At 34.4% G+C, this 23476-nt stretch overlaps 3 protein-coding genes across 5 annotated transcripts; 2 read left to right on the forward strand and 1 right to left on the reverse strand.

Moving 5' to 3' along the window:
- Nucleotides 1-5160: 5160 nt before the first annotated feature.
- LOC114758712 (eukaryotic translation initiation factor 5A-like) lies at nt 5161-7517 on the forward strand. The gene is made up of 5 exons (XM_028947801.1): nt 5161-5377; nt 6254-6376; nt 6465-6521; nt 6630-6704; nt 7143-7517. Exons 1-5 carry the CDS (start codon nt 5255-5257, stop codon nt 7242-7244), a joined length of 480 nt encoding a protein of 159 aa, XP_028803634.1. The 5' UTR covers nt 5161-5254; the 3' UTR covers nt 7245-7517.
- Nucleotides 7518-10140: 2623 nt separating this feature from the next.
- Nucleotides 10141-16127, reverse strand: LOC114758720 (isopentenyl phosphate kinase). 3 transcript variants are annotated; one of them, XR_003741841.1, is made up of 14 exons: nt 15959-16044; nt 15674-15807; nt 15367-15591; nt 14618-14715; nt 14139-14181; nt 13640-13701; nt 13451-13507; nt 12169-12204; nt 12022-12099; nt 11633-11699; nt 11488-11541; nt 10716-10819; nt 10468-10628; nt 10141-10159 (listed from the first exon to the last, which is right to left on the reverse strand). XR_003741841.1 is itself a non-coding variant. In XM_028947812.1 (12 exons), exons 1-12 carry the CDS (start codon nt 16056-16058, stop codon nt 10533-10535), a joined length of 1020 nt encoding a protein of 339 aa, XP_028803645.1. In that variant the 5' UTR covers nt 16059-16127; the 3' UTR covers nt 10171-10532. The 3 variants fall into 3 exon arrangements, 1 of the variants encoding a protein (XP_028803645.1); XR_003741840.1 differs by lacking the exon at nt 15674-15807 and having other exon boundaries at nt 15959-16127; XM_028947812.1 differs by lacking the exons at nt 10141-10159; nt 15674-15807 and having other exon boundaries at nt 10171-10628; nt 15959-16127.
- Nucleotides 16128-20300: 4173 nt separating this feature from the next.
- On the forward strand, nt 20301-20834 carry LOC114758749 (uncharacterized). The gene has a single exon (XM_028947836.1). It carries the CDS (start codon nt 20301-20303, stop codon nt 20832-20834), a length of 534 nt encoding a protein of 177 aa, XP_028803669.1.
- Nucleotides 20835-23476: the final 2642 nt, after the last annotated feature.

Here is a 23476-nt window from a genome sequence, read left to right on the forward strand (position 1 = left end):
TATTCTTAATATGTTTTCATGGTTATGTATTTCTATACCAAGTATAAAGCATGATGACATGTCACTAGTTAAACTAAGTTTATGAAAAACCACATATCATACATTAGCATCCATCTTGTGCATGTATGTGGTAATGTTTGCTACTGAGATTCCTCAGAATCTCACCCTCTCCCTAACCAACCATTTAAATCAATCGTTGATGGGCAATAATGGCATGAGAAGCAAGAAAAAGAAAGTGGAGAATTATTTTTGATGCTAATGAATGAGATTGTTGATTAATGTATAATTCTCCTATTTCATAAATTATGTTCATGGATGCCAATGATGCCATAATTAATTATAATGTCTATAGTATGAATGAAAATGTATGAGAATGAATGACAGAGTAAGCTCAAGTTATGTATGCCAAAGACATAAAAAGAGTTAAAGTAAAGAGTGACTAAGGGATAAAACATAGGTCCTACGATAGTGAGTTTGTAGCTCTAGTTTGACCTATCAAATGAATGAGTTAAGCCACAAGATTTGGTAGGCTTATAGTAAACATCCCAAGCATCCCAAGCTTTAAAATGAAAGGTAGATTGTCTCAATTGAATGTGTACATAAAGAGATATGAATTCCCAAAGTTAAGGCACAGAATCTGAAAGTTCTTGAATTTACCAAATAAACAGTAATCTTTATTGATTAAACTGTATGAATTGGCCAGAGATAAGTCTATTTTAATTTTTTTTCCTTAAAGAGCATTGAAAGAGCTTTTTAAAGAATTAGTTAAATAGTGAATAGTAGAATTTTGGACACCTCCATACAATTTCTTATAGAATTAGTTATGATTGTTTAAAGTTGGACCTAAAATATGGAATTTAAATAGTGAATAGTAACCCGAGTAATTATGTTAAAATTTTAAATCCAAGGGCTGGTGTTGTGATCCGTTTAAACCATAATGCTTAGGAATGCATACTCTGAGGGGTTAAAGGAGGGACATTTCACAAGTGGCTAACAAAAACCAAGGTGGCAAACCTCATTTGAGATGTATGTATTGTGCAAAGGAATTTGTAAGTGGAGGGACACATAGAATGAAAAGCATCTTGCAGGAATAAAAGGAGATATAATAAGTTTTAAAAAGGTTATGGGTAATGTTTGCTTTCGGTTGGGAGAAAATTTGAAAGAAATTGAAGAGAAGAAAGGTAAGAAACAAGATACATATGAAGAGGACAATCCTTACGGTCCTACTGTCACACCATTTGAAGGGGATGCACCAAATTTCCAAGAGGTTCCTCCTACACAGAATCAAACTCCTACTCCAACTTCTTCTCAATAAAATATTCAAGCTTCTACCTTAAGACCATCTCAAGCTATGAAAATAAAGTCATCTGCACCTATAGATAAATTCTTTCCCAAGGACAACCCTAGATGCATAATAGGGAATTAGAAGCGCATTTACAGGTAAGGAAGCTGTGCATAGGCAGACTTAGCTATGGCTAGGTGGCTCTATCATTGTTTATTCCAATTAATGCTGTTAATTCTCCTTACTTCCAACCTATAGATGCTATTGTAACTATTGGACCTGGTTATAAAAGGTCATCTTATCATGCTTTTAGAACCAAATTACTGCAAGATACGAAAAAGGAGGTTTAATTGTTATTCGATGAGTATAGAAGCTTTTAGACAAAAACTAGTTGCACAATAACAGCTAATGGTTTGCAAGATCAAAGAAATAAGAAATTAATTAATTTTCTTATTTATTCTCCTAGAGGAATTGTGTTCATTAAGTCTGTTGATGCCTCAAATATTGTGAAGGATGCCCAAATTCTTTGTAACTTATTCTTGGAAATGGTTATATTTGTTGGTGTGGATAATGTGGTTCATTTGGTAACTAATAATGCAGCTAATTATAAAGTTGCTGGGAGGTTATTAACTAACAAGGATCCTTCTATATAGTCATCTCCATTTGTTGCCCATTGCTTAAATTTAATTTTAGCAAACAGTGGCAAAATGACTATTATTACTAGTTTGGCATCAGGCGCTTCAGAGGTTTCAAAATTCATTTACAATCATGCATTTTTGCTTGGTTGGCTGAGGAAAAGAGAAGGTTGGAAAGAAATCATCTACCCAGGGCCAACACAACTTGCTACTACATTTATTGCATTGAAAATCTTCTTGATCAGAAGCATGATTTACAAGCCCTGGTAACTAGTAAGGCATTTTTAAATTCCAGATACTATAGAGATCACAAAGCCAAAGATGTAACAATGATTATATCAAGTAAAAAATTCTAAAATGATTGTAAGATTCTTGTTGAAGTTGTAAAACCACTTGTCCAACTGTCGAGAATAATTGATTCTGATGATAGGCCTTCGCTTGGATATATCTATGAGGGTATGTATAGGGCAAGGAAAGCTATCAACATTACTTTTATGAACATAAAAAAAACCTTATTTAAGCCTTATACAAGGATTATTAAGAGAAGGTGAAATACATAACTTTGCCAAAATTTTTACTCAATAGCTTATGTCTTAAATCCTACTTTTCTTTATGACCAAGTTAACTTTTATCAAAAGCTAGAGGTTATGAATGGATATCTTATGGTTATAAATAAGAAAATAGCTTCTAATAAGACCAAATTCTTACAAGAAGACACATAATACCAAAATAGAAGTGGTAGCTTTAATCATCTTTTAGCCCTTGAATCTGCAAAATCAATGCGACCTAGTAAAGTTTTATATTTTAATGTTTGATGATAGTTTGATGGGTCATAATTCTTAATTCTTAGGCATTAAGCCTGTGACTTAATCATTTGATGATGTTTCATTTTTTATGTGGTAGATGAATGGTAGCAATATTTTGGAGGTGGTTGTCCAAATATAAAAAAGTTGGCTATTCAATCGTTAAGCCAAACTGCATCGTTATCAAGTTGTGAAAGGGATTGGAGTATCTTCAAAAGAATACACTCTAAGAAAAGGAATAGGTTAGAGCACAAAAGGCTGAGTGATCTTGTCCTTGTTCATTATAATTTTTGTTTGAGGAATAGGTATATTTTTCCAAGCTTTACACTTTACTTGAATTTATATTTTTCAAACAATTAATTAAATGAATGCTAATACTATGTTAGTGTCATGTGCTTTTTAGACTTCTTAACAAGAACAAAACTTTTGACCCTATTGATTATGAAAGTATTGATAAGATCGAATATTGGATAATAGAAGAAGTTGATTCTCCTCCACTTTCGACACTTCATGCTGACGAGTTCGAAGAAGACATGATTTATGATGATACAACACTACTAATGCCAAAAGTTTACATCAATGAAGAAGGTTAGATGTTTTCAATTTCAATCTTGCTATTTTTTTAATTTATATTATACATGTTACTAATTTCAATAATAGGATTGTTGCAAACTATTCTATAAAGATACGTATGAAGAGAGGCAATGAGGTTCAAGTTGAGGATGGATGCTTTGGAATTGGAGTTGAAGCAGGTGTTGATTTATGATCATTTTTTTAAGAAGATATTGATAGTCATAGTCCAGAGGTTACAGACCTAGATGCCTTTTTGGAGACTCATGCTTGGCTTAATCAAGAATCTCCAATATTTGACAAGTCATCAAATCATTTTTTCTTTGTGCATTGTATTGAGTACTTATGGGTCATGCAACGTTAGATTGTTAAGGTGCTGTTATTTTCAATAATTTTATTTTGTTAAAACATATACAGTGACTTTGCTGATTGTACTATAAATTTTACTAATTATGTTTATAATATTATATATGTATATACCATATAACACCATTTTTAATTTAATTATTATGTTATTGGTCTGACCAAATGGTCTAACCGTTCCAACCGTTTGAACTATAACCCATTGATCTTTTTGGCTCGATTTCTAGTTCAGCTTTTACAACATTGATATGGTTATTGCTTAATCCTTTCCAGTCAATAAGAGATTTTTCCTAGTCATTTGAAAACCCATTTTTCGCTACTGTCACAGTGCTCAACTTTGTTTTACAAACACTAGCATCTCACACAGATTGATAATAAACCCAAAATAATCATTCTAGTCATTCATAAACATTATCGTATCATTTCTAAATATTCACTAATCAATCGTTCCCCTAGTCACCCAAAAATGTTGACCACCAAATAAAACTTAAATCCCCAAACTTACATCAGTCAGATGCTGCTAATGCTTGTTAACTACAATGATGAATCACTTACAACAAACCTTTATCCTTCCACCCAATCAGCGAGACCCATGAACACTCACCCTTCAAGCAAAATAGCCTTCAACTTCGAACTTCTCCCCTCTCTTATGCACACACTATTTCAGCCTCTCAAACTCTCCAACTTGGTGGCAATTTTAGCATAGCAATGGTGAATGCAAGAAACAGGCAAGCACGACAGGGGTAGGCAAGTTGGCGTCTCTCTCTCTCTCTCTCTTCAAATCTACCAGAAGGGCTTTTGGGTCATTTAAGAACATTTCCAAAATCCCACATAAGGCAGGACTTCCTTCTCTGTATTTTGATATGCTTAGCTTCCTAAATTAGCATATAAGAAGTTTAGGTTTCTTTTTATGTCATTTCCCATATTTTAAAGTATTTTCTAGTGTATTGAACACTATGAAATATTTTTTTAAGTGCGTCCAACATTTTAAGTTATATTTTGCTGCATTTAATATCTTGAAATATTTTTTCAAGTGTGCTTAGCATTTTAAATTATTTGTTTGGTTTATTTAGCGCCTTAAATTGCTAAGTGTAAAACTGTACTAAAAAGTACTTTAGGATGCTAAAAACACCTGAAAAAATAATTCAAGATGATAGATGCATAATAAAAATACTTTAAAATATTGAATACACTTAAAAAAATAGTTGAACGTACTCTCCATGCGAACAAGATGCACAAGTGTTATCATATGTTTTATTTTAAATATTAGTATTATTAATATTACTATTTTTTTGCCAGCATTAATATTATTGTTCTGGCAAAAAATTATTGATATTATTGTGTATCCATATTTTTAAAAATTTTCCATTAAGATTATATGATGGATATTAAATCATCTTCAAATTAAATAATATAATATAAATAAAATAAAAAGGCTCCGAAAATCGTCTTCGCGATCGCCTCGTCGCTCCCTAGTTTCTATATAATAATAAAATTGCGATGTCTCCAAGTTCGCCGCTTCTTCGCTCACTCTCTCTTTCTCTTTCTCTCTCTACTCTCACTCGTCTGCTTCCTTCTCTGTCTCTGGTTTATTCGCAGCCATGTCGGACGAGGAGCATCACTTCGAGTCTAAAGCCGATGCCGGAGCTTCCAAGACCTTCCCTCAGCAAGCTGGTACCATCCGTAAGAACGGTTACATTGTTACCAAGAACAGGCCTTGCAAGGTTCCTTTCCTTTTGCCTCGATTCTCTTTGATTTTACTGATTTCTCTTTTTTCCTTCCCTCTTCTTCGATCTAGTTTCATCGTATGGATCTCCAATTTGTTCGATTTAATTTGCATATTATTTTTTTGTGGTTTAGCTTTTGTCAACAATCTGTCCATGTTCGTTCCGGAGAGTTTTCGGATCTGAGTTAATTTTAATTTTTTCCTATCTTTAACCTATCTATGTATGGATTTTCCTTTTTCCTGTTAATTACTTGTAAATTAGCGTTGTTATTATTGAGTCTGTAGTTAGATAACCCAGAATAATTTTTTGGTTATGTTGTCGCATATTTTCTTCGGAGGTGTTGTCCTTGCGCTCGGCTTGTTTTGGGCTAAAATCATCCTGTTAGCCTATAATATCTACCGATTTTTCCTTTCGCTTGCCTTTATTGGGAAAACTAAAAGGGGGCAAAACGTGGGATGTCTTTCACTACTTTGACCAGGCGCTGGAGAATTATTAGGAGGTTAATTAAGTTACCGATTCTGGCTTGGAGCTTTTATTCTAGGTTTTTGCCAAGATTTTGGCTTGGAGCTTAAATTAGTGATCGATTAGTGGGTTAGATTTACCTCTTTCATTAATCAGGATTCACAGTTAGTGAGAAAATATGATTTGACTGATCCAGGAATTGTTGTTGCTCTGCTTATGCATATAAGGTGCATCTTTTATTTTCCGTTTAATTGGTAGGAACGCTTGACTAAATCGAGGAATTGTTGTTTAGTGGCTGCTATTCAGTTGTGCTGTTTGTGTTCAAATCTTCATGATGATCACTGTGCCACTGAGGGAAGGTCTATTGATTATGCAGCCTAAGTATAAGTTTTGCTTTTTATTGTACAACAGGTTGTGGAAGTTTCAACCTCCAAGACTGGCAAGCATGGACATGCTAAGTGTCACTTCGTTGGTATTGACATCTTCACTGGGAAAAAGCTTGAAGATATCGTTCCATCTTCCCACAACTGTGATGTATGAGATTCTTTTTGCTTTAGTTAACGCCAACCCTTTTACATATAAATGTTTATAGTGATTTAAAGTGTTTATTCTTATTTTCCAGGTCCCACATGTCAACCGCACTGACTACCAGCTGATTGACATCTCTGAGGATGGATTTGTATGATTACATTTGCCTCTTCTTTCTCCCCTCTCTTCAAATTCATGGTGGAATTGTAATCTGTTCTCTTAACGATGAATTAATATCTATGTATTTGAAACGTATTAGGTGAGTCTTCTGACTGATTCTGGTGATACCAAGGATGACCTTAGGCTCCCAACCGATGAAAATCTGCTTAAGCAGGTGAGCATGTTTATTTCACCCCTTTTGTATATCAAGTTGTGTTTTGCTTCACAAATTGATTAGTAGTAGCAGCAGCATAACATTGTTGTAGAGATGAATATTCTTTTTCGTTCAATTGAGTATCAAATTTGTCAATTGTTATGTTGGGCCTCAGCAGCTTGAGTTGCTAAAAATGACAATTTCATCGTATGTACATTGACCATAATACTTGGGTTTACATTTAAGAACTAGTGTCCTGCATCCTAAAGCTAACTTGGCTCAACAACATTTCAGGAATCTAACCTACTAGTTTACTTTCTTTTTCACTTTTTAGATTACGACTCTGTTAAGTTAGGTTCAATCTAGGATATAGTACCTCAAATGAAATGAAATGGGTCATTTTTGCCAACTTAAATTGATTCGAGTCGTGCCAGACTGAATTTTGGATCTATTGTGCAGATCAAGGATGGTTTCGCTGAGGGTAAAGATCTGGTTGTGAGTGTTATGTCTGCAATGGGAGAGGAGCAGATTTGTGCCCTTAAGGATATTGGCCCCAAGTAATTGGCTAATTGTTCTTTGAATTTAATGCTGAAAAGTGGAACTTTGTTGAGATACTATAGTATTTTTGGTTTTCTTATTTATAAGGGGTTTGTGTACTTAATCCACCTACCATTCTTAAAGATGTGGTCAAAACTACTAGATGACGTGATTTGGAAAGTACTATGTAGGTGTTAACCATGACTTATTCCGTGGTGTGATAAAGTTATATTTGCCAGTTCTGCTATTTATCCGCTTAACATATGCTGTGGTCTTCAGACCTTTTTTCGTTTGCAACTAAAATTTCCTTCTTCACGTTGCTTTTAGTTTGCTGTTGAATCCTTCTGTCCCCCCCCCCCCCAAAAAAACTGATTTTGGTTCATACATTATTGATCATGGTTCATGCGAAGTGCTGCAAATACCCTCTTTAATTTTAAATGCAATCCTTATTTAGGTTTTGTTTTGTTTCTAAGAATAGGACCTCAATATTTTTTTTTTCATTTAATGTTTTTATCTTCACATTATTCTCTTTTACAAATTTTTACTCTTTTTGTCTATAACATTCAATAGTCATTAAAAAAGAGATATTTTAAAAAAAGGAACAGGTATTCTAGATATTATTTGACAAATAACAAATTTAGTTATTTTGTTAACTGTGGATAAATTGATTAGGTATATCTTAGGATTGAAAGAAGCGTTATGTATTATGTAGGGAAAGCAGGCCTGCCAAATTTATCTAATTGTAGTTCTTGAAATTTTATGGTATCCTGTAAGATTTACGCCAAGTGCGTGTTTTGGGGAGAAAATATGTCTTTACCGGAACGGGACTAAGACAAACACATGGGTAAGCGTGGCCTCACTATGGCTATATTTTTTGTACCAAAAGAAAAATACTTATCAAATTCTTTTTATAATGTAATTCACATTAGCGGAAGTAGTAACAGATAACATAGCCAATATCCCTAGACGATAAATCTTTGTCAAGGTGTCGGTCCAAAAAAAAAATATTCTTGTCAAGGCCAATGATGAATGATGATAAATCTTGTAAATGATTCGTCTTTATGTATCGCGGACCCCAACATTCCAACCAAAATGACAACACCAGTTAGTAGTCACATGCAAAATATGAAAATGAGTAACAAGAAGCCTTAAGTGGAATTAACTTTATAAACCATATAACCTCATTGTATTTTATCAACAATTCAATTTGTAAATAAATTACATGTTTTATTATTTTATTAAGTAGTTTTTTTTTTCTACTTCTCGTTTTCAAAAGACCTCATATTTATTTATCTTCTTCATTGAAGTGTCCAATAGTTGCAACATAGTCCCACCTAAGAAAATTAAATACAAAAAAGTCTTTTAAAATCATTAAGTTATTCTGAAGTTCGAAGGGACCTTATTGCAAGAGAATTCATTTGTTTAATTATCAAATTGTCGTCTTCTTTTTTTAAAAAGTTTGCATTGACAATTGAAAGAGTAATCGTTGACAACTTAAGGTGTAAGGATTAACAATTATCATAGTAAATATTAATAACTCATGCATTACAATTTGTGATATGCTTAGAAAATGTGTTGTCAATATCTGCCATGATAGTTGTCAATCCTTGCATCTTAAGTTATCAACGATTGCTCTTTCAGTTGTCAATGCAAACTTAAGGAAAAAAAAGAAGAACAATTCGATAATTAAACAAATAAAATTTATTATAATGAGATCTTTTGAGACTTCAAAATAATTTGATATTTTAAGAGACTTTTTTGTATTTAATCCCTTAGATGTGACCTAATTACAATTTTTCCTAGCATTTACTTATGTTTTACAACCAGTCTCAAGTCCAAGTAAAGCAACAGGGCTACTCGATAGCCAACATAATGTCAAATCTTTATTAGGAGGAACGTGTGATTTTTTGTTTTTTTTTGTGGATACGAAGAAACAAGTGTAAATGACTTGTCCCTTTCTCTCTTCAGCACCAGGGCCACGAATAACTAGTCTATAAGAAGCTGGAGTGCACCAATGATTGATATCTCCAACTACTAAACGACCAAAAATAAAAATATCCTCTCTGCATGTAGATATGTTTGCTATAGTAAAATAAGTTATAAAAAATAAACATAAAAATAAAATTGAAACGATGTGGCTTTGGGGCTTTGGGCCTTATTCAAAATTAGGTGAAATTATGAGGACCTCTAAATTAAAACTAGTTTTCCCTAATTTTTATAACACAAACTGAGGGCATTTTCTTTGTAATAGTATATAAAAAGTGATGGTAGCCATGCTATTTATGGATAATGAATTAGTTTTCATTGTTAACTAGATTTTAGATTTTTTTCAATTTATTTTAAACATATAATTTAATGTATTTAATCACAAAAGATAGTTTTCATAAAAAAATTTTTGAAAGAAGCTGGAAAATAAGAGTTAAGGAGCCAATTTGCCTTAAACGCTTACTCAAAAGTACTAGATGCCTGAAAAAAAATTGTGTGTAAATTTGCTCGGAAAATTTAAAATTGCAACAATTTTACCCCATACTATTAAAAAACTAACATTAACTGTTAAAATAATATCATTAACTGTTAACATTTTGACCCCCACCATTAAAAATGTTAACAATCAACATCACTATTTTAACAGTTAACATTAGTTTTTTAACGGTAGGGATAATATTACTATGATTTTAAACTGCTTGAAAAAAGAACTTTTGGGTGCCTGTGTTCCTAAGTGCAAAATTTTCGAAATAAATTTGCATCTTAACCCAAAATAACTTTTGGGCACCAGCGTTCTTGAGTGTAAATTTCCAGACAAATATGTACTTTAATCCAAAATAAAATGCCGCTCGAGCCAATAGCATCAAATAATATTCTCTGGGTGTAATAAAACTGGAAAAAATTAAATAACCACGTTCAGTTGAATAGTTAGAAACTGGAAACCTCATGCATATCTGCAAAGGACAGGTGTTTAACCATTAACTATAAAATTTTTCCCGTAAAATTATAACATCATAATCATTTCTTATGAGAGAAGATCACATTGATTCCCTAGAAATATTCTTTCATCTTGCATCATTATACTAAGCATTAAAAAATTTAGCAGGATAAAAGAGGAGAGTAGTGTTATAGTCCTCGATAGCCAAAATAAATCTCTGTTTGAATCTTCATGACATGTGAAGAAATTGTGCTAATTACAAATTTAACAAGATAAAAATGACAGAACTTTGACTAAATTTTTTTGGTGCACCAATATACTTACCATAAGTGATTGAGAACAAAAGGTGTGCTTTTAAAAATATGCATAAGATGATGGAAATGGCAGTACTATTTGAGAGACCGGACCACTGTGCCGAGCCAGTCGTCTGGAATATTGCTTCTAAGATCTCCATTTAAGGCCCGCAATGAGTGGCTTGTTGCTGCCTGAGAAGAAGATAGAGATTTCAAAGATTAGGAGCCCTAGGAAAATCAGATGAACTAAAAGCAAAATATAATGTTGAACTTTATTACCTTGACTATGTAGACATCAATTCCAAATTTTGCTATCATTGCAGCTTCTGATATCTTTGCCGCCATCCCACCGGTCGTGTCATGAGCTGCGACTGTTAGCTCAACTGCAGGCAACACAATAAAGCCCATAGAAGAAAATGTCTTACTAGCCAAATGTTAAAAACAAAAAAACTAAAGAGGATATTTTGCTGTGTAAAGTATTTGAGTTTTCCTTCTTATATTGTGTTACGAGTGAAATAAAATTATCTTGCATCTTAATGTGGAACTTCAGCTAGAAAATCATGCTACTGAGTCGTATAAAGGGCTCTGTTAATTCAGCATATGATGTAAAACATAAGCAAAGATTTGGATTTTCGTAAAATGATAGAAGGCGGATGAACTTGTTTGAAAAGGTCAACAATGCGCTCCTGAGGTCAGGAAAAAGGTTACACGTTTTCTTTTCCAGGAAGAATCTGATAGCAAAAGCCAAAGTAACTGCATCTAAATCTTGTCCTAAGACATGTCTTGCAGCTTTTCTAGGCCCCTCCCCCTTTTGAATGTGATGAAAATAGGGAGTATCAGAGTAGAGCATCTAAAGTTTAAGAAACATCTTGGAATTGCTCGTGCTTAAAAACAAATGTTGAAGTAATGATAATTTTAGTATATGCTATGCCCAGCCAAAAAATAAGACACCTGGTAACTGCCAAGCATATTTGACCTTCATTAGTCAAGAAGCTGCAAAGCACAGAGAAGAGAAAAGATAATTGAATCACAAAATACTAAATCCGCTTACTTGAGTTCTGTAGCTTTGGTTTCACAACAGACCAGCTTCCGTCTTCATCAACAGCTGCCATAGTTGGAAAAGCTTTTACTAAGACACTTTTCACTTTACACCAACCATGAAGGAGACAAGGCCATTCAGAAGATCTAGTGCTCACCTATCTCCTTTAGGAGTACTGCATCAGGTTCTGTTGGTGGACGGTCATACACCCCATAGACATCAGTCTTTCATCATTCCTTAATGGAAAACATTTATGGAATGTCCTCTCAAATTAAAGATGTGAAATATCGAGATAGGCTTTAAATTGTTAGTGGCTCACTATCATTAAATATTTTGGAAAACCAATCTTTCCTTATCAGATGATAAATTAGCCATAAGGCTGGACAACTCAGAGTATTGAAAATGTGACGTGAGTAAAAGAGAGGGGGGAAAAAATCAGGATATGTCCTAGACCATAAGGAGTATCATCATAAAACCATTTGGTTTGGCATGCGGAGAAAGAGTATTATATCAAGAGCCATTCATAAATGTATATAAGATGGATACAAGAAAAACAACAAATTCTGGCTTTGCATGTGCTGCCAGATGACTTATGATGACATCTCCACTCAAAATAGTGCACCCCTGAAACATACTATGAAAACTTCAAATTGCATTGTTGGTTTACAGTTGCACTGAAATTTAAGTCTGTACCTGAATCTCATCAAGCACTGCATCTCCATGCAAAACCTGAACAAATCAGCAAGTGCCCCAAATCATTACCGAAAATACTGAGACAAATGAGAAAACCGTTACAGAAACCGGAACCCTTAAAGAGGTGAAACGAAGAAACTAGATGTGTGTGATCTATTTTATCTCATTAACTTCAGGAAACTTTATTTTGAAAGGATGACAAGTTTTCTTCTTATCCATTGACAGTTATGTCTGACATTTCATGCTCTTCAAACATTGAAGAAGCATTTTAATGACTGCTAATGTCTAAAATGGCTTTCTCCTAGAATAGAATGACAAAGAGCAGCAAGAAGCAAGAAGTGTGTTCTTGGTCATTCTTGGGTGTGTTTTTAGGGTCAGCCTCTCCAATATTTCCGATGGGTTCCGAAGACAAAAAAGGATCATCTATTCAATTATAAGTGTCTTCGTTCCACTGTTTCTTGGATAATTAAATCCTCTCTCTTTTCTCCTAGGACAACATAACTAAAACTCTTGGTGTCAATTAAACAATTGGCTCAAGTGGCTAATCAAAGGATAGGCACAGGAAATGTTGTCTTGGAGGATATTTTGGCCTTTCTCTCTTCATTTACTAGTTTTGACGCGGTAGTTAATTCTTCCTCATTTGAAACTGCTAACTTTTTTTTTCTTTGTTTCCTACTTTCCTTTGACATTACCTTTATGATGAACTTTATCTTTTGTTATTAATGTCATTTGGCCTTTTATTACCAGAAGAAGAAGAAGAAGAAGAAGAAGAAGAAGAATGACAAAGAGAAGATAAAAAAACCAAAAATTAAAAAAAAGAAAAATTGTCGAGTAGAAAGAGGGAAAGTTACAGGTGTAACATCCCAATCTTTATTCTTAGGATTTAAGTAACATTAGGATGAAAATCTGAACAAACAGTATACTTTTAATCTAATTTATGAAATTTCTACTAGCTCATAACCCATATCTTGGTCTTAAGAGTATTTAAATCATCTTTGATAATATTTAAATAATAAAAATCTTTTAAGTGAGAAATTATTTTACTTATCTTTATTTATCCCTACTAAACCACATTATTTTCCCTTTTCTCGAAAATATGGCTTGGGATTAAGTCCTTAAAATTTAATCCCATTTTAGGTAAATTCTCCTTACTCAAATAATTTCCATGGTAAATCCCAATTACCATAAAATAATCTCATCTTAATCTTACTTATAAAACTTCAGATGTTACAACAATTCAAAAGCTTTCAATTACAGTACAGATTAAAGAATCCAATCTTACTGGTACAAAACCAGAGTCTACTGTTTTAGCCACCATGGAAAAATCTGTTGAGGTCATCTGCAAGTGTTGAATTGAAACACAGACAGGAGTTAGACACTAACTGAAAAGATGGTAAAAATAGGTGACAATTTCTAATATATGTAATTGATCTAACAAGACAAGGTATACTGTTTATTCATATTTTCTAACATGTCTCTCACTGGTGAGCCATCCACATGAAAATGGAGACATTCCAATTGAAGGAATACCCTCTGCACAAAATGATTAAAAGTACGAAATGGATTAGAATTCTTCTCAAAAGCAAATACAGCAAAAAGAAAAAGGAAAATGGGAAATAAAATAGATAAGAGCAAACATTGCATGGAGAGATTATAATGAACAATCTAGTATGCTCCTATGTATACATCCCTAAAACTCAAGAATGAGGCAGGGCTTATGATGTGCTGCAATATCCTCTGTGTCAATAACTTATTATCATTCTATTTATTGACGGCATTATCATCAAAGAGTTTGAAAGACAAAAATGGCTTTTAATAACCATTTGCCTACTCAGACAAAAAGAATTATGTTGGACAAAAATGACAACTCTCTGCAGAAAAGCTTGAATAAAAGAACAAGTACCCAGCATCATATTAATATAGCAAGAGCAATTGTGCAGTTTTTACTACAAGAGCCAATATATTATTACCTCTGGCCAGTGCTCTAACAATTTCAATATTTAGGGTGGTTACCTGAAAATGTGAACAAATAAAGAGATAAGAACAAAGAAAAAAGATTTAATTCATGTGTCAATGCATAATTTGTATTGAGATCATTTGTTTATCCAAAACAAATAATCCCTACAAATTATTTTACACATTACATTTTTGTAGCATACTATTTGACAAAATATAAAGAGAACTGGGGAATTCAATAGAATCTTAGCTCGAATGATGTTAAAGGTCAATAGATTTCAATTATTTTTAGAGCTTAAAACAGGAATTTCTGTCTATGCTTCATCAGAACTTGAGTTGGTGAAAACAATGAGCTATAAGGTTGTAGCTGTATCAGGCTGCTAGTATAACATTCAAACCATCACATTTGTTGCCACAAACTCCGGCCATAAAACTCTAGACATGACCTATAAATTTGCAAAATGAAGTTTGAAAAAATAAAGTGATATCTTACAGAAATCCGTGTAGCAACAAAACCACCCTTGACAAGTGGTTTATGCAATTGTCCTTTGTGGACTCCAGATTTGCTAGCTTGAAAATGCCCAAAAGAACCTGGAAGGACCAGAGAATATAATTAAGTCTCAACATCAATAAAAGGTCTACCTCACAATATCACATACAATCTATTGCATACTTTTTGCTACTAGTTCACCTTATAGCAGCTCAGGAAGATAGAACTGCTATAACATGTATTGCAGCTCTTCATAATATTAATCATAACATTAGCACCATTCTATGCAGCAATGGAGGATGCCATTCTGCAGTTGTTAAAAGTTAATGTGCTCCAAGAAGTATGAGTACCATCTACCAACCTAGCTGCAAATGCACGATATTTGGTTATAATTTAAATCCATTGTCTTCACCACTACTGCGCCCCTCAAATAGCTGAACTGAACTCACTGAATTAGAGCATTCTCATTCATTACATCATAAATTTCCGTGCTTTCTAATATCCTCAATTAATTGGAGTTCATAAAGGTCAATAAATACATCAAATAGAAGTTTATGCAGTTAAGTGAAGGCCATGGAATAGTCTTGTTATAGTATCTAACAAGAAAACATGAGCTCTGGTTCTAATTATGCATCTCCAACACTTAAATCCCTCGGATATGCAATATCAAATTGCACAAAAGTACAATTTCACTTTTGTTATTAATCTGAATAAAAATTTTTTACTTCATGACAAAAAGCAAGACAAGGAACCTGCTCCATGAACAACAATGAAACGCCTACAGTCAAGAAGTGAATGGTCGCCGAACTCTTCAGGGTTACAAGAAATGTCTGGTTTTCCGGTTCTCTTGCTCCAATCCATGCCAGGAGGCTTTGCCGAAGATGCAATCATCACTTGCCTAAGCTGTTCTGATACCTTCTGAAGAGTTTCCTCATTTATCATCTCTAATTCAGTTTTGCGAGTGATAGCAGCTCCACCTTAATGACATAAATAAAAAATACATTACTAAAAGAAAGCTTTCCAAGACCCATATGTTAAGCTCAAAGTCGAATATTTTACATTATTGACTTTCATCCCATAAAGGGCCCATCTTATACAACTATCACAAACTTGAAACTTTGCCACTATGAATTATTGATGATAGTCTTACGAGTCTTTTGAGCCAAAGAAAACAAGTACGCGCGATGCATATTCTGAAATAGGAAATGCAAGTAACATCAACATGAAGTGTGGAAATCAAAGTAATAATAGCCGACGAGAGAGCGAATTCGGAAATAGATCGAATTAAGAATGATTAGAACTTTACAATGAGGAAAGAGAGGAAGGAAAAAAAATCAGACCCACCAAGTTTTACTATACAACGGATTGGTTGAGTGAAGTGAAGATTGGTTTTGCTTGCGGCATCGTGCTGTTCAGTTTGCTTCTCACTCTCATATCGCTCCATTCTGTTGAAGGCTTGTCTGCGACACAATCTACTCCGAAGTTGACCAAACAGGCAGATTGTGCTGACGAGGGCGGTTAAAAAAAATTCAGAAGAACGGAATCAAAAACCTTTTTTTTTTTTTTAATGGCAAGCCAACGACCGGAACCAAAAATCAGTCCCATTAATTTTTGGGAAAATTGCACCAGGGACCCAAACAAGGAAAATATAGCCAAAAAAATCCTTGAAAACTTAATTGTTTAGAGTCCCAACAAGACCTGATTGCAATAATGAAAAAGGTGAATAGACCCTTGTACCACTGGTAAGGCAGACAAAAAAAATGAAGAGAAAAAAGGAAAACTGATTTCCTGTATCTTTGAGCTCCTAAGGGTGTGTTTGGATGAAACCAAACCGTGGTTTGAAAAAGTGATTCTGAAGAATAGATTCTGGAAAAAATAGATTTTATGAAAAAGTGATTTTGAGAAGTGAGAGTGTTTGGATAGTTGTTATCAGAAGTACTTTTTATATATACAAATTACCAAAAACAAAACATAAGTTAATATGATAATTACAGAAAAAATAGATTTTATGATATATTTTAATTTGAAAGAATAAAATTGTTAATAATATATTTTTTATTAACATAATTAATAATACATAAGATAATATAATTAATAAATAATTAATATGTATATATATTTATAAAATATAAGATTAAATATCTTTATAAAAAAAATATGTTTATAAAAAAAACAAGATATATATCCTATAGGCTCTCACACTCTCCCTTTTTTCTCCAAAAGCAAAAAAAATTTGCTTTTTCCAAAACCATGATTTTGGTTTTTGCGTGGGTGTTTGGGTGATTTATTCCCCAAACCATGGTTTGGGGTGTCACTCAAACACAGCCTAAGCATAAGAAAAAAGAGATTGACAACAAAAGAATCAAAATCCAAGCGCTTTCCGTCTTCATCATCTCGGTCGATTTCGAGGTTCAAAACTTTCTCCTCTCCTTTGAAAGAAGATTTTGGTTAACATATTGGATTTGGGTATGGGTATGTAGCAAATCGTTCTACCATTTAATTGTTGCAAAACTTTTGTTTTTGGTTCACTATAACAAATTAAGTAATGCAAAGCTTGTCTTTTTTGATTTGGTGTGTTTTAGTGATTTAAGTTGAAATTTTATTATGAGTGGGTAGAATGATGATGGATATTTTGTTTTTGAGTATATTACAGGTGGGTTGATAGTGGATTTGCTCTGTCTGGACATGGTTCAGTAGGAATGGATAAAAAAAATAAAGGTTGGCATGGGTAGAAACATTTGTTATGAAATAGAAGGATGTATTGTCAATGTAAGTAGCAATAGTTGTCAATATTTCTACTTGACTTGTTAATAATAACTATCACGTAAATTTTCAAATACCAACAAGAGAGAATATTGGATCCAAAATAAAAAGATTTATCCTTGTGGAAAATGCAATGAGGTTGGACATACTTCTAAGACATGCAAGAATCCCAAATCTTAATTGAGAACATGTTATGGAAACCTATTTCTATTAATGAATGTGAAGAGAATTTTCTGTAAACGGATAGTACATGTAACATCCTAGTTTTATTCCTAATATTTAAATAACATTAAAAGGAGTTTAATACTTAATAAATAAATTTTATTCTCTAATTATTTAAGAAAAGAGAGTTTTTTAAAATAAGATTTATAAAGTATACATATAAGAAAATTTAGTAAATAATAATAACAAAACGGATTAAAAAAAAGAAAGAAAATGCAAGAAAATAGAAAAAATGGGTTCTACATTGGAATATCGTCTCATTTTAATATAGGGTCTTTAATTGGAATTTATCCCAAAACTTTATTTTAACCATTGGGGTGGGGTGGAGACTGGAGAGGCCTCGTCTTTCTTTTTCTCCTTCTCGAGTACCGCCCTCTCCTTTTTTTTTCCAGTAGAATTTTAATATTTGCATATTATTTTGATAAGTCAAATGACTTTTTGAATGGATTATTTCTATTCATTTAGTTTTGTTTATTAATTGACCTAATATTTTTAAATGAATTATTTTAGTTAACCAGATATATATATTTGTGGAAAGTATGATATTTCTGCTATGGAACTTTTTATTTAAATTATTTACTTAAGTGTATTTGATGTATATTGAATTTCTAATGGTTTATTTTTTAGATTTAAATTTGAAATAGGATTTTTGAATTTTAAATATGATAATTTCAGGTTTTAAAAATTTGATAAAAAAATCTGTATTAAAGTAAATATTTTTGAAAGGGATAAATGAAAATTATCGATTGTTAGGATATATTAATTTTGTGCTAAAAGATTTAGTTATGGGTTATGAGAGGTTGGGGGTTTTAGTATAGAATTAGAAACTTTAACTTATATATATATATATATATGCTCAAGTAATATTTTTTTACCAGCCAAGTAATTAATTAAATAGCTTGTGTATTAATATGTAGGGGGTGTTTGGATGAGGCAAAACCATGGTTTGTAGAATAGCTTCTGGAGAATAGATTAAAGGGGTGTTTGGCTTTTTTGCCAAACCATGGTTTGGCAAAAAATTTGCCAAACACCCCCATTTTTTTTAAAACCAAGGTTTTGGGCAAAACCTCGGTTTCCAAATAAGCAGGCGGGGGTACACAATTCAGCTCCATGGTTTCCAGATAAGGGAATAATTGGCTTCAATTATTGGCTCTCCCCAACAAAGGCTCAACGGTCAGCTCCACGGTGAAGGGAACAAGCACGCGGGGTTCCTTCAGCTCACAGTCATGACCCATTCTTCGGCCTCTTCTCTCCCATTCCGTCGGCCCTTCTCCCACTACTCTAAAGATTTCCCTTCTCCTGTGCCGTCGCCCCTGCTGAAGAAATCGGTTCTCCTGTGCCGTCGCCTCTTCATCCCATCGGTGAGATCGTGAACCGCTGAGGAATTTCAGTGCCGATGAGGTGTTTCTCGGCCTCCGAGAAGAAGATCGCGTATTGGGTTGCCTGATCCAAGCCTTCCATTTCCGGTATCGTCGCTGGTCAGTTCATTTGAAGTCAGTTCATTCTTCCACTGTCGCCCCTTTCGAAGCTCTAGTCGCCGTGTCTTCTTCCGTCGGTCAGATCCAACTCCTTCCGGTAAGCTGTCTTCTTCCGTCGGTCATTGTGGCTGGAGATCTGGTGCATTAGAAATTCTGTGAAGCGTCAATTTTTTCCCCGAACAGAGGTTCCGTCAGCATCGTTTTTTTCTTCCGAATCAGATGTTGGTTTCACCGGTTGCCTATGCTATGTTCACTTGTAGAGGCTGATTTTGTTTGATGGTAATCATGTGTGTGTGTATACGATGGGTTGTGACTGGTTGTGCTTCGTGTGTGTGTGTATGAGAGACAGAGCATTTGGTGGGTGTTGATCAAATTTTCCGTTTGGTCGATTTTATTTCGGAGACAGGACAGTCGAATTTTTTTCTTTTATGCTTGATGGTTGCTTTTGCAGTGTTATATGTATGGGATTTTGATCGTTGGTTGTAGCCAAATTGGGTCAGTTAACCGAAATGAATTCTCCTGGATGCTGGGAAAAAAAATAATTATTAATGTGTATGTATACCGTTGGATTATAGAACACGCCGCTATACTTGTTAAATACTATCTTGTTATATCATATCTCCTGGACTGAATGGTATGCTTTTTGGGTTAAATTTGTGATAACTGAACTGTTGTAATTGGGATAGCAAAGCTTCGTGGGATATAAGAGCCACAAAGGTCTTTATTGACCTGTGTATTGAAGAAGTTGAAAAGGGGGGAAGAAGAGGAACTAGCTTGACAAAGCCTGCTTGGACAAGTATTGAGGAGAACTTTGCTGCAAAGACTAGGAGAGTTTATACGAAAATCCAATTAAAGAACAAATATGATACCTTGCGAAAGGAGTGGCAGTTATGGGATAGGCTGCTCCGTGAGACAGGTTTAGGGTGGGATGCCGAAAGGAATACTAGTAGTGCCCCTGATGATTGGTGGGAGAAGAAAATAGTGGTAATCATTTAATTTTATTTGAGCTTGTATTTTCTCCCATGTTAACGTTTTTTGTATAATGTATAATATTTTTGGTGTTGAATGCGCAGGAAGTTCCAGGCTATGAGAAATTTAGAGAAAGAGGGCTTCAATTTCGGGCTGAATTGACTCAACTCTTTGGGTCTGTAGCTGCCACTGGACCACAGTCATGGGCACCTTCTTCCATGACACTTCCAAGCGAAGGAGTTCTTGAAAATGATATGGAAGAAGGATCTGGAGATAGTGATGAAATTTTGGGGGCACCAACTGGCATAAGCGGGGAGTTTAATTCAGTCACATTCAATGACAATAGTGGAGAAAGTGGAGGCAACACTGGAATGAGACAGGAAACCATTCGTGGGGGTAGAAGCACAGGTGGCAGTCGACCTAGTAGCTCATTAGGAGTTAGAAAAAAGGGTGAATCCATGAAGAAGAAATCTACTACCACTATGAAAATAGCGGATGCACTAAGCAGGATAGCTCAAGCAAATGAAAATGATTCTCAGCGTGAACATGAAGAGATTTCAGAAGCACGTGCTAGGAAGCTAGAAGAAGAAGCACGTGCTTATGAGACGTCAATTGCGGGAGTCATGGAGCACCTTAATGAAGTTGATGAAATTGTTGATGATCCTGATTTGTTTGGCCGGTGCACAACACTTCTTATGGATAAGCCAGCTGCAAGGGAGATGTATGTGGCTCTGAAGAACAAGAGGGAAAAACTACTGATCTTCTTGAAGCATGCAACTAAGGATTGAGACTTCATTTATGTTGCTTAGAAGATGACTGTGATAATTTGTATCTATTTTTATGTGACTTAGAAGATGACTGTGATCGTTTGTATCTATTTTTATGTATTATGTGACTACTTGATTTCTGTAGGAATTAAACAACTTATTTTCTTGTTAAATTTTAAGTAATTTCTTATCAGGGTTTCTGAATTTTATGTCTATGTGCACAGGACAAGACAAAAAATGGCTGATGAAATTAAAATTGCGGAAAAGTATCGTAAACGACAGAACAAACGGGTTAATCAAGTTGCAGTAGCGGTTGGTGGATATGCTTCTCTTCATTTGTGTAAAGAGCCCCAGCATACAAGTATTTATACAGGCAAGGTATGGGTAAGGGACGTTTTACAAGGCCATTCCAATCGTTGTTATAACATGTTTAGGATGGAAAGGGAAGTGTTCTTTAGTCTTTGCACAGAATTGCAACAACACGGTCTAAGAGAAACTAGAGATGTTGGGATACATGAAATGGTTGCAATGTTTTTAAATACCGTTGGCCATGCGCTTAGTAGTAGGATGCAACAAGAAAGATTTCAGCATTCAGGGGAGACAATTAGTAGACATTTTCATAATGTCTTAATGGCTTGCTGTAGACTTGCTATTACCAACATCAAACCAAAAGATCCAACGTTTCAGCATTTGCATACAAAAATACGGCCCGGTGGTCGATACTGGCCCTTTTTCAAACATGTTATTGGAGCAATTGATGGAACACATATTTCATGCATTGTTGATGCAACTGAGCAAACAAAATTTATTAACTAGAAAGGAAGAGTGACGCAAAATGTAATGGCGGTTTGCGATTGGGACATGTGCTTCACTTTTGTATTAGCCGGATGGGAAGGTAGTGCGCATGATGCTCGTATATTTGACCACGCCCTCACAACTCCTTCCATGAACTTTCCCCATCCGCCTCAAGGTATATTTTAAATTCCTACAATTTATTTATGCTTCACTGTTAGAAAACAAATTTTATTGACACTAATCATATATTTCATGTAGGCAAATATTATTTGGTGGATGCTGGCTATCTGACACTCATGGGATACCTTGGTCCCTACAGACGTGAACGCTACCATCTTCCTGATTTCCGAAGGTCATCTGCACTTGAAAATGATAATGAGGCATTCAATTATTTGCACTCAAGTCTACGGAGCACTATTGAAAGAACTTTTGGAGTTTGGAAAAGTAAGTTTGCAATTTTAGGAAACATGCCGAGCTATGACTGTTCAACACAAGTTCAAATTGTTTGTGCAATGATGGCCATACATAACTTCATTAGATCAACATCCATTTCTGATCCTGGTTTCATTGAGTTTGAACAAGAAGGTTCTTATGTAGAAGAAAATGATGATGATGGAGTTGGATCTTCACATATACCTTCATCAGTAGATTCTTCATCTCATATGGCTCGGCTTCGTGACTCTATAAGAGATCAAATTGTTCACTACATACAAGAATAGTTATGTCCTTTTTATTTTCTTTTTTCTTTTCAGATAATGTAATGTGTTGTTAAAAAAACCTACTTGAACAAATATATTTCGTTGCAACCTCTATTATTAAGACAATTAATATGAATTTTTTTTGTGTGGTTATTTAATTTTGTGAAATAATAATATTTTCTTTAGCAAAATAAATCATTTTCCTAAAAACATATTTATTTATTTTATTAATATATACACACACTAATTTCTTATTATTTATATTATTTATGCCATATTTATTATGTTGCCAAAATATATATTATTAATAAATTTATTACTTCAAATAAACATATATTATGAAATATATCTTATATGTAATTATCATTTAAACTTATGTCCTTTTTAGTAATTTCTACATATCAAAAAGCACTTCTGACAATAATTATCCAAACACTCACTTTATCAGAATCACTTTTCCAGAAAATTTATTCTTTCAAAATCTATTCTCTCTAGAATCTATTCTCCAGAAGCTATTCTGCAAACCATGGTTTTGCTTCATCCAAACACCCCCTAAGGCTCTGTTTGGGTAGCACCCCAAACTATGGTTTGGGGACCCAAACCATGGTTTGGGGAAAATGCTACCCAAACAGCCTCTGGAATATTTAAAACCATGGTTTGGGGGAAACCATGGTTTTGAACCCCCAAACCATGGTTTCACCAGAAGCCACTGAAATCCGCTTCTGGCTCCAATTATTGAAGGCTGATGGTGGGCCCTCCTCACATGACTGAATAGCCCCGGCTTCAATTATCCTATGGCTTCAAATTTCTTCCATTCCAGTCGGTCCAAAGAATTCAGAGCTCCATTCCAGTTCGATCGAAACTTCCTCTCGCTTTCTTCCCCACTCGGTCCACCTCCTATGCTTTCGGTTCCATTCATTCCCCACACGGTCTTCCTTTCCCCCTTCGGTCTTTCCTCCTTGACAGAACGAGTCGCCGCCCGTGAAGAAGTCGCCGTCCAGCCATGGTTTGAAGGTGCCAGTGAGAGAAATCGCAGCTCGGCGGAAGAAGATCGTAGCTATCAGTTGTGAGTTCCGGCGCTCAGGTTCGCTCTGAAGCATTCGGCGGTGGTCAGTGTTCCCTGGCTCTCTCTCCGGCACTCAGGTAAGGTGGTTCAGATCCGGAATTTAT

This window comes from Neltuma alba, unplaced genomic scaffold (assembly GCF_004799145.2).
Source record: "Neltuma alba isolate B1F8T4 unplaced genomic scaffold, ASM479914v2 tig00010746_pilon, whole genome shotgun sequence".
Taxonomy (NCBI): domain Eukaryota; kingdom Viridiplantae; phylum Streptophyta; class Magnoliopsida; order Fabales; family Fabaceae; genus Neltuma; species Neltuma alba.